This window comes from Typopeltis vanoorti, chromosome 24, assembly GCF_054136105.1.
Source record: "Typopeltis vanoorti isolate ZY-2024b chromosome 24, IOZ_Tvanoo_1.0, whole genome shotgun sequence".
NCBI classification, from domain to species: domain Eukaryota; kingdom Metazoa; phylum Arthropoda; class Arachnida; order Uropygi; family Thelyphonidae; genus Typopeltis; species Typopeltis vanoorti.
In genome coordinates, this window is record NC_143572.1 from 23,324,934 (window position 1) to 23,337,222 (window position 12,289).

Sequence of the window (12,289 nt, forward strand, 5' to 3'; positions counted from 1 at the left end):
CAGTTCTCCCCCCACCCCCAACACACACACTCACATCGAAGAGCATGCTAGGGAAGAGTGTGGTGCTACGTGCTGGAGACGCAGGGCGACTCAGGCAAAGGGGGAGGGGAAAAGCAATGACTTAGAAAGAAAGGAGGGTTCGCAATTTAAAAACGGTAGCAGCGCCTAAGAGAAGGCATTTTGTCAGTTTTTTCGCTTGGTTTTGGAACCTCCTTGCAGCACCTTCTCGCCCCATGCTTCGACGAGGTCATCGAGATAAAGACTGAAGGAGCATGCCATGATGTTCATGAAAGCTTGCTGGTCAACGTTTATCCCAGCAGAAGGCCGTTTCCAATTCCCCAGGAAATAGGTGAGCCATGTTGAGCCAGTTGACGAGAAAACAACTGGCAATTACTTTCGGCGGTGGAGATATGTCTTGTCCGGACCACCAGTGGAACACTACAGATAACACAGAATAAGCCAGGAATAGGAATCAAGAAGAGAAAGTTCAGTCGTAATAAATGAGATGGCCAAGAATAGTCCCCCAGCAAATGGTAATGTAAACCCTATGTTTTGTTAAGTGAGTGTGTTATGGGAGAAAGCTTGTAAATTTAGGAAGGGCATTAAGTTTTTTGAGGTTATTAATTATGCTAAGGACTTTAGAGATAAAAAGTAGTGATAAAATATGAATTTTTGAAGGAATTAGTGCAGAAGCACGTGGAGGTTACTTTGTGATTTGATAAGTGAATAATCCTTAGCCTTGAAGTGTATAAAAGTGCATGGCTGTTCATAGATAGAATTGCATACTTGAATTGATATGTGTTGCATGCTATGTGAAATTTAGAAGGTTTTGAATTATCATATTCATTCTTTGATATTAGTGAAATTATATGTCTGTGTCTATTTATAGTATATAAATGTCTGAATTGAAATGAAATGTTCTTTTCTTTAAGTTTAACTGGTGACTTGCCTGATTTTTATTTCTATTGCACCTTCTCACAAAATTCGAACCTCAGCGGGAGATAAATTGTTAGGGAGGCTACGACTGCAAAAAAAAAAGCTTATGTGATTTAAGATAGTGTACTAAACTGAGTTCTGGTTCCTTGATTTTGTGCTGTTCAATAATCTAGGATTCAGGGTGGCGCAGTATAATAGAAATTTTTCCTGAATCCGAAGAAGGAATCAGAACCAGTGCTGAAACAAAGGGGATCGGCATTGTCCAGTAGTAAATCCTTTCTTCATAATCCACGTGCACCATACTTAAGAGTGAATAATGGCCCTGATGAATCTTAAGATGGTTAGAAAGATAGAGCATATTATTTAGACAAAACTAAGCTAAAGAGAATTAAGTAAGAGTTATTCAAAGAAAATAAGTAAAAGTAATTAAAGTAAATAATAAGAAAAATAAGTAAAAGAAATTAAATAAAGTAAATATATTTAAATTAACTACATTTTAACACTACCACATCATGAAATCGTTGGTGGCCTCCCAGGACATTTTCCTTGGAGGCAACTGACACTCACTGACCAAGATTGACTAGCATTGTCTTGGAATGTTCGAGCATCCCACACATCACCAGCAGTGACCTTGCAGTCTGGAAAACAGATGTTGCAGGAACATCTGTCAGCACTAGAACTGTCCACAGAGAGGTGCATGTCTTAGGTTACCACAGCAGAGCTACTGCAAACAAGCCACACATCATCCACCTCAGTGCCAAACAATGTTTGGACTGATGTCTTTCACACTGTTCCTGAACATAGATGATTACAATAGGATTCTTTGGAGTAATGAATCGCACTTCCAAATGTTGCACTGATGGTCATGTTTGGATCTGGAGATTACCCAGGGCAGAGTGTCTCAAACGTTTTCTACGACAGAACACTTCACAAATCCTGAAATTTTCATGGAACACCTTGGTTATTTTGTAATTTATTAATTATTAATTAATTGGTAATTTAGCTGATTTTTATTATTCATTAATTATTAATTAATAATTAATTAAACATCAATTAAAGTTTAATTTAATTGATTTAATTAAAGCTTCAATAAATGATCATTAAATTAATTTGTGCTGATTTTCATTGACATATCCTATTCTGATCACCAAATATATTTATAATATTATTATAAGTACTTATGAGTGAATGCAGACTTTTTCCCCTGTGTGCTGGTAGTTTTCCTCTTCTTTTGTGCATCCTGGAGATTGCTTTGTAGGCTTGTGGTGGATGACTTACTATCTGTTCCGTCACAAACACCTTCAATAAGAGATTTCTTAATACCAAAATTAAACAAAGTCCCTTGTCTCTTATTCATATTAGAATTTAAATCTGTATTCCTATTACTTTTAAAAAAATCATGGCACTTTGGTTTCAGAACAAGCACTTGCACACTGCAATACGAAATTGCAAAGAAAGTATTCAGTATTAATAGATTTGAGAACCGGATACAGACTACCTTGATCTTCAATTTCAGTGGAAAAATTTTCTTTATACTTCCTTGCTGATTGGTCACTGACATTTGCAACACAGATGTTATTTCGTTCAGTTTTGAGAACACACCGCCCATTGTTGTAATTGGCTTGCAGGCAATTTTTATGACCGGTCATAAACAGCGGTATTCTCTTTCCCAAACGTTGAAAGGTTTCTATGTGTGAAAATTAATGATACACAGATGTTACAGATGTTATTAGGCATTCTGGGTCTGAGCTTTTCGACATATTCAAGAATATTATTCTCCTCAGAATATTTCCCAGAACTTCTCGCGGAACACCTATTCACTTTCAACGGAACACTAGTGTTCTGCAGAACACAGTTTGAGAAACCCTGACCCAGGGAATGGTTGCAGGTTTGCATCATTCCATCTGTCAAGTTTGGTGGAAGCTTGGTGTATTTCATTTGTATGGGGGGGGGGATCCATTGGTGGATGTGCCCAAAACTATAAAGTCTAATCGCCACCTGGACAACTTTATGCTTCCGACACTGTGGAAGTAATTCAGGCAGTATCCTTACATGTTTCAGCATGACAATGCCATACTGCACTACAAATCCAAGACTGGTTTCCATAGAACAATGTATCAGAATTTGGTTGAAAGCATGTCCCAAAGGGTAGCTGCTGTCATTCAGGCCAAATGTGGTCCCACTCAGCACTAGACATGTAATTAAAATGCATTTTTTTTACTATAACTAGTATCCAAATACTTCTGCCAACATTGTGTGTGGAACACAGTTACACCACACTTTAAAGATACTGTAATGAAAAAGAATGTTCCTTCCCTCCTTCATAGCCTGTGTGATTGAAGTTTCTGGCTGTTGACTGTATATGAAGTAAAAATTGTATGACTATATCTAGACTATTTCTGTAGATGTGTGTCTAATTTTTGTGGTTGCACCCTTTTCTCATCTGCATATTAAAGCATAATTCCTTCTGTATAGGAGTAATGCAGTACATTTCCTAGTGTTAGATTTCAAATGGACAATTTGCTTTTTTCATCAAAATTTTGTGTTGCTTGTTCCTGATACTAATTACACATGACTTGTATGAGACAGTTTTCTAATCGATAAAATATTCTATTAGCTTGCATACAACTTCTGTTTTGTTGTATTTCTTCACATGATAGATATTTGTTATGGATTTTCAGATACCAAGTGATCAGCACACCGACTGACATCTTTATGATTATGGAGTATGTATCAGGAGGTGAACTGTTCGATTACATAGTGAAACATGGCAAGGTAAGTAATTGATAAATTTTGCATTTGAAAATTATAACAGTTTATGTACAGTTGACTCTACTTTAATGGCTCCCTAGCTTAACTGCCATTACCTAGAAATTGCAATAGATTTTTATATAGCAACCATTTTTTTCTTTATCTGGAGATGACGTGGCATTCCCTTTTGAACATTGTTACAAATAGACACTGGTTATAATCGAGTTGTTTCACACAACCCATCACTGTGGATTATTTTGTAGATTTCCTTGGTACTGTTTTTGTGTGTTGTATGAACAAAAATCCTAGTATATTGATGGACTTTTAACTTAATTTTTTTGTTTAATTAGTTTAATGACACTTTTTAGTCTGAGTGTTCTGAAAAAGAAGTAATTCCTAATTCTTTTCAGTTCTTTCTCAAATTTCAGACTAGACATAATTATTTGAGAATGTAAATTCAGAGTATTTTTTTTTTATTCTGTAAATGATTTTTGTAATATAGATACGTATTACTTAATTGTGACTTTGAATGATAGTCCCCCTCCACCTCTTTTTTTTTTTTAACTTTAATTAATTTAAAATTAATTTTAAGTTATTTAAAAGAAATTAATTATAGTTAAAATATAATTTCGAATCAGTAAATTTAAAAATGTTTTCAGTTTGTTAGGTCAGTGATAACTGAACTCTGCATGCAGTGAATATTTTCAAGTGTTCAAATTCTAAGAGTTCATACTTGTACAAAATTAATTGTCTTCTCATTTGTTATTTACCTTTTACTGTAGTGCAACAGCTTTACACTGTCAGAAGGTTCACACAATCAGAAACTGTCAGAAGAAATGCATGGAAATGCACATATGTAGAATGGGTTAGTGTTGGTGGTTATTCATAACAGTTCTTCATGATATAAGTAACACCAGAAGAAACAATAATTAATTTATTTATTGAACTTGCTAATATTTCTCTAATAAATTTGACCAGCATGGAATGTGGTATCTACAATCTCTTCCATGGTGGTTAATAATATTTATTTACACATGATCAGAATTTTTTCTGACAAAATTCAAACTTCCCAAGAGCAACATTCCACCTAAAAAAATATTAACTCTTACAAATTTATACAAAAAAAAAAAAAGAAAAAAAAAAAAAAATATATATATATATATAGGCTCACAACCATCTTCAGTTTCCAGGGATGTATAAAATCACGTGACTGTGAGAAGCCATATTATGGCCAAACTGAGAAGTCCATACTCCTAAGTCTCGAGGAACATCAAAGAGACATTGCTTACAACAGAACCAGAGCAAGCACCCTCTCAAGCCATGTCCTGTTCTCAGTAAACATAAATAGTGAAGGCTGCCAACATGAGATAAACTGGAATACAACATCAAACCTTTATATATGCCATGACGAGGTAGAACGCCATATAGTTGAGTCTAAAGAAATTTTCCTGGACTCTTATCACATAACCAGTAACCTTAGTTATAATTTACCAGACTCATTTAGCTCTGCTATCAGATACTGGCGCACTCATGAAGTCACACGCGTGCAGATGCCTAACAATAGAACTTTAGCCCGGACTGTAACTTCAGTTCAAAATTAACTGTAGTTTATAGTCAGTTTTGTAGTGGTACAATTTCTTTATGGTATTTTTTATGTTTCTTTTAATGTTCTCACTTCTGAAGAAGTCAGTTTTCCGATGAAACATGTTGTGTGTTAAATAAAATTAATTGCTTGTCTAATTCTTGGAATTCAATCAGTAAAAAATATGAACATATATATATATATATATATGTGTGTGTGTCTGTGTGCTGATAAAGGTAATACTAAGGTCACTGTAATTATGGAACAAACTGATTATAACAGGGGGAAAAAAAAAAATATATATATATATACATACACACACACATACATACAGAGTTCGTCAAAAAAATTTATACACGCTTCAGCAAAAGAAAAATGAAAAACCTATATAAAAATTGTAATACTAAATTTATACAGACATCAAGGAATAAATACAAGTTACCTTTGACTTCTACAATTACATAATTATTTTTGACTTTGACTTACTCAATTACATAAGGTGCTCAAAGTAGCATCCAGACACTTATTATTATGTCAAACTACTGCTTGGGCAACATTGGCCAAAGTGTCCAGGTCCAGTGGGATTACTGTGTATGCTGTTTCAGTTTCTTTTCAAACGGCCACCAGTGTAGCTGGTTTTCTATGATACACTACATCCTTTAGAGTCCCACTCAGCTGCACCTCTTTGTCCTATCCATTGTCCCTGCAAACTCTCATGTCTCTGTGGTGGTGTGGCATCTTGTTGGAAGAGAAATTGATCATCCCCATAAAGTGCATGAATGGCAGGTAAAATGGATGTATGTAGCATGTCTAGATAGATTTGATCAGTAACAGTACCTTCAAAGAAGAACAATCCTATTAAGCACCTAGATGACAATCTACACCAGACATTGAGCCCCTGTAAATTGACCTCCTTGTCCACATGAATGCCCAGATTTTCTGGAGCCCAGTAAACACAATTATACCGATTCACTGTTCCAGTAAGCTTAAATTGTGCTTCATCAGACCAAACCATCTTTCTTCCATTGTCATTTAACTTCAACAACATTCTCAAATTTGAAACACCACTTTAAAATGGTCTTGCATTCCTCGAATGACAATTGTGCCTCAGCCATTACACATCAACACGTCCTACAGTCATGTGTTGATGTGTAAAATTCATTTCAGCATAAATTTTTCTATTTTTTATTGCATCGACTTTTACAGGAGTCACATCCAAAATTGACAAAAAGTAAACTTGTAAATTTTATATGTAAATAATACTAACAGCTCGTATATATTAAAATTCAGAGGAATTAGCATGATAAAGTGTGTAAATAGAAGATGTGTGAATGTGTTAAATTCAAGGGCAATGCCATAGAAATCAAAAATGTATTCTAATCTAAGTAAGTAATACCAAAAACCCATATATAGAAACCCAGAGGAATTAACATGCTAAATAGAGTAAACAGAAGATGTCTTAAAATATTATGTTCAAGGGCAATGCCTTTGAATTCAGAAATATATTGAGGTTAGCATTTAGTATAAAGGAAACCTATTGTATCCAAAGTCAGTCCGATACTGCCTTCAAGGTCAATAGTAAAAGAGGACGGTACACATCAGAAGCAGTTCCACTATGCTGTAAAAAGGATTAAACGTACTCTTCAGGGAGAGCTGGAATTCTACGCTTTCAAGAAGGTAAGAGTTTGCGCTTGAAAGTACGGAGGTCTCAGACCTTAGTTCAAAGTTTGCATGGGAATGTTTGGGGGTCCCAAACCTTTGCCCAGGATCCCATGGAAAACCAAATATAAAGATCATAGAAAAGAGATCGAGATCAACATTCGACCATCGGCCGAGATGATGCCGGGAGAAAAAAAGAGGAGGGAGCCGATCCATGGACTACTTCGAATCTGGATGAGGTCGTGGAGGGAAAACCGGAGGCAAAAACTTACAGAGCGAATAGCAGCCCTGGACCAGGATGACTAAGCCTTGATCTTCAGACCGTACGTCCGAATATCTATAACGCCGAATAGTCGCACTCCAGCCCCGCATGCCATTCCAGAGGAAAATACGGTATCCATGAACCCTCTAAAGTAAGAGCCCAAGCCCTGACATAGATAGGAATCCAGGAAATCTGTAAAGGAAGTACAAACAAGTGCACTATACCGATGAAAGAGTCATGTGAGTTAATTTTTGTTGTAAATTTTCTTGTTGTGAAGGACTGCTTAGAAGGACTGATAATCTTATAGAATTACTATATACAGTAGAATGAGAATTTGTTTGCATAGAGAGATAAGTTGTTTTTAAAGTAATTTTGTCTATTGTAAAAGACTGTTTTTGAAGAACTGATAAGATTATAGAATTGCTATATATATTGTTATGAGAAGTAGTTTGCATAAAGAGAATTATATATTGAGTGAAGGCTGGAATTTATGGTTATAATTAATCAAAGCATGATAATTCCTAAATTGTAAATGGGCTGATAGTTATCTCATTTAATTGCTTAATTATACGTATCACTGATATTTTGTTGCATGCTTACGTAAATGTTCTAAAAGAAAGTTTCCTCTAAAGTACTTAACTTAGAGAGGAGTGACAAGTAGCATTTCATTGGTGTATAATTTGTATGTGTTTCAGCATAAATAAACATGTTTGTTTAAATTAAGGGGATAATAAATCCCACATCATTTTCAAACCGAATAAGAAACTCAAAGATTGGAATCAGAGAGTTTCATGCCGAATATAGTATAATAAACTATAAAAGTATCGGCGACTACTAGCATGAGCAAGTAGTCCAAGTACATAGTACAAACTCAGGTAACTCGCAGCAAAGGTGATAAAGTTCTGATTGCTATTCTTGGTATTTTCCATAATGTAAAACACATTTCCTAGGAAATGTATGCTGTTATTACATTATGGTGGGAGGTCACTACCCAGACGGGTTTCAGCCTTTATCGAGGCTTCATCAGTGAGTAGCTAGACCAAATTAATACCAAAGGGTATAACGAAAATAACTTATATACTCTGCTATACGAGTTGTCAAAAAGATGCACCCATTAAGTTACTTAAATATAAAGAGCCAATAGGCTTCATTTCGGCAATATAAACATTATTTAAATTAAGGGGATAATAAATCCCACATCGTTTTAAAACCGAATAAGAAACTCGAACTTAAGTAACTTAATGGGTGCACCTTTTTGATCGAGTTTCTTATTCGGTTTTAAAATGATGTGGGATTTATTATCCCCTTAATTTAAATAATGTTTATATCGCCAAAATGAAGCCTATTGGCTCTTTATATTTAAGTAAACATGTTTGTTTTAATTACAAAGTGTGCCGCTTGATCTTTTTTGCAATGCACTGTTCCAAATAAAAACGATCCTGTGAGCAGGGAGTTTAAAAATAGGTACGAATTAAAGTTAAGAGTTAGCCATGACTGTAAATAATTATTGAGAAAGGCCTTAGTATATAAAGCGAACTTTACTGGAAGTATTGATATTTGTTATACCACAAGGAGACCTTTAGTGGCACAGTCTATAATAAAAAAATAAATTTCTAGAGATCTTTGGTATAAGGGAGGAATACTGAAGGTAGAGCAAAGATAATAAAGTTAATATAGTACATGAAAGGATTAGATAAAGATAAAGTAAGGATAAAAATAAGGATAGTGAAGAACAGAGATATAGAAGCAGTAAATTAAAATATAAAGAAGAATGTAGCAAGAGTAATTGAATAATAAGAAAAATACAAAAGATTGTATAAATAGATATAATAGAGTACAAAGGCGCAATAACTATAATATTACAATATAGAGCACAACAACATTCAGTTTACAGATGCTAGTATTCATGTTAACAACATCTTTTGAGAGAATATCATACTACACATTGCTACTGTAATTCACTCCAACTTCGAAAAAAGTCCTTAGATGACATTTGTTAAAGTGTGTATACATTTTTTGATGAACTTTGTATATATTGCTAAAAACAGCTACAGGTTCAATTGTTGTTAATGAATAAAATCAGTGATAGTAAATGATGTCACTATACATGATTGCTATTGTGAAACATTTTATGATTCTGCAATAATTTCTTTTATATGTTATTTTTAACTGTTTTCAAAAATTGGACATGATAAATGTTTGGTTATGTGACCATTTTCTGCTTGCCTTAAAGAATTTTTTATCTTTGCAGGCACATTGTATAGCACAATACATTGAGTTTGTGTACATAATAGCATAATTATTTTCCACATTTTATCTTCAGCTAAAGGAAGGGGAAGCTCGACGTTTCTTTCAACAAATCATATCTGGTGTAGATTATTGTCATCGTCATATGGTAGTACATAGAGACTTAAAGCCTGAAAACCTGTTACTTGATCAAAATTTGAATGTTAAAATTGCAGACTTTGGTAAGTTTTGATTTTTTTATATATTTTAGTTTGCTTGATATGAATTTATTTTTCTTAAAAATAAATTCGAATTTTTTTATTCAAGTGGATCTGACAACTTAAAAAAAAACATTAAATATATTTTATTTCATGCAAAAGGACCTTTTTTCAATACTTTATGAAAACAAGGCTCAGTTCTGTAATAATTTCCATTAATATGAATTATCCATTAATGTTCCAGCTGACCAGTTTGGTCAGCTGGAACATTGCAAAGGCATCTGACAGAATATCATGTTGAAAATTACTACAAAAGTTGGAACAAATGGGAATGGATGTGAAACTAGTAGCATGGAATGCATGGGCTCAGACAGACACCAGAGAATAATATATGGTGGAGTGGAATCTAAGAGAATGAGGGTGAGTAGTGGAATAACTTGGAGTTCTGTACTAGGGCCACACTACTCTTTAATTTGTATATCAGTATATAGGGAAAGATTTAAGGGGGAGATATTCAGATGTGTGCTGATGAAGAGATAGAAGCATTTTATAACTCACCGCAGCACGCTCTAGATAAAAAAAGAAATAGCAATCAAAACTTTATAGTAATGGGTGATTTTAATGGCAAAGTAGGTCATCCCAGTCACCAAATAGATGCAATAGGACCATACATATATGGTACAAGTCAGGAATGGCTCTTACAGAATTCTCTATCAGTAACAAGCTTTATATTATGAATACATTTTTTAAGAAAGCCCTCAAAAGAAAATGGACACGGAAAAGTCCAAATGGAGAAATAAAAAATGAAATAGATTATATACTGTGTAATAATAAAGAAATAGTTCAAGATATAGTTCAAGAAATAGTTCAAGATATAGTTCAAGAAATAGTTCAAATAGTTCAAGAAATAGTACTAAATCAAGTAAAAACAGGAAGTGACCACAGACTGGTCAGAGCCCAAATTAAAATAAACCCCAAATTGGAAAGAATAAAATGACTAAACAACAAAAAATCAAGAAGTCTTGACTTAAAACCTATCGAAAACAAGAAGGATTACAAAGAAAAACTCAATCAAAAATTAGATTTAATAAATATATTTGAAGAAGACATAAATAAAATAAGCAAAAACCTAACGGAAGTAATAATCTCAGCAGCCAATGAATTCAAAAGCAACAAAAAGACCATAAACTTTCAGAGGAAACCTTACAACTACTAAAAAAGAGACGAAATATGAAACGAGACAAAAACTTAATTTCTAAAATTGAATATGCAGAACTATGCAAAACAATAAGAAAAATATGAGAAATGAAATAAGATCTTATAACACTAAAAAAATAAAAGAAATAATTGAAAACAATAAAAATATGAAAATACTAAGAAAACATTTATCATTTGGCAAAAGTCAAATAACTGCAATAAAAGATAAGAATGGAACCAAGAACAAATCCTAAGCAGGCTAGAAGAATTTTATAAAGAACTCTATAGTGATCCTTCAATAGATAAATCAAATATAAAATAACTCTTCTCCATAGCATATGGAATTCATCCCCCCCCCCATTTACTTCAGATGAAATAAAACAAGCATCAAAACAAATGAAAAATGGAAAATGTCCTGGTGAAATCCTAATTCACATAGAATTAATTAAATGGGGAGGAAACAATATAATTCACCATGTCACAAACTTAGTCCGCGCGGTTAGCCTAGTGGCTATGTGCTTCGCAACCATATGCCTGGGGAAGGAGTGTCCCAGGTTCGATTCCCGTCGATGACGTGAGGAGCTGAAGGATCCTCCTCAGCCATAGCCAAGTTAGCCAGTCTTGGGCGTGGACAGCAGGGTTTTTTCCCCAGTTTATTCTGGGGTTTTTCATCCCGCAAAGCAGGCAAACTGGCCTTCAGAACTCAACACTACAGGCCATAGGATACACCGAGGCATAAGGCTGGCCACCTTATCCTGTAAACGGAGTGAGGTCTGATGATCAATGGACCCTCGACACCGCAAGGTAAAAGAGGGTATAAGGAAGATGAAATGAGATGAGATGTCACAAACTTACTAAATCTATGCCTAGAAGAGGGGAAGATATCAGAAAATCGAAAAACTACTCTGATACTGTTATTTAAAAAAGGAGACAAAGAAGAAGTAAAGAACTATAGATTAATTAGTATTCTCTCTAATCTGTAAAATATTCTCGCAAAGTAATAACAAACAGCTTAACACCTCTTCTAGACTCAAATCAACCAGTAGAACAAGCAAGATTCCATAAAGGCTTTAACACAATTGATCATATTCATGCAGTAAAACAAATAATAGAAAAATCAGAAGAAAACCAATTGCCTCTCTGTTTAGCCTTCATTGATTATGAAAAAGCATTTGATTTCATCAAAACTAATACAATAATCAAAGCACTCTTGAATCAGGGAGTTCCTGGAGAATATACAGACCTCCTCCAGGCAATATACCTCACTGCAACAGCAACAATTTAACTTCACACAAGTAGCAATAAAATATCAATTGAAAAAGGTGTCAGACAAGGAGACTGTCTATCACCCAAAATCTTTGCAGCAGTCCTTCAAGAAATATTTAATAATATAAACTGGACAAACCTTGGTATAAAAATGAATAACAGAAACTTAACACATCTAAGATATGCAGATGA

General features: G+C 34.2%; 1 protein-coding gene across 1 annotated transcript in view; it reads left to right on the plus strand.

Moving 5' to 3' along the window:
* The window catches only part of AMPKalpha (AMP-activated protein kinase alpha subunit), a 265,316-nt gene that overhangs the window by 36,649 nt on the left and 216,378 nt on the right, over nucleotides 1-12,289 (plus strand). The window contains exons 3-4 of the mRNA XM_090414193.1: nucleotides 3,618-3,711; nucleotides 9,514-9,658. Coding sequence (XP_090270319.1) covers nucleotides 3,618-3,711; nucleotides 9,514-9,658 — 239 coding nt within the window. The remainder of the gene's footprint in view (nucleotides 1-3,617; nucleotides 3,712-9,513; nucleotides 9,659-12,289) is intronic.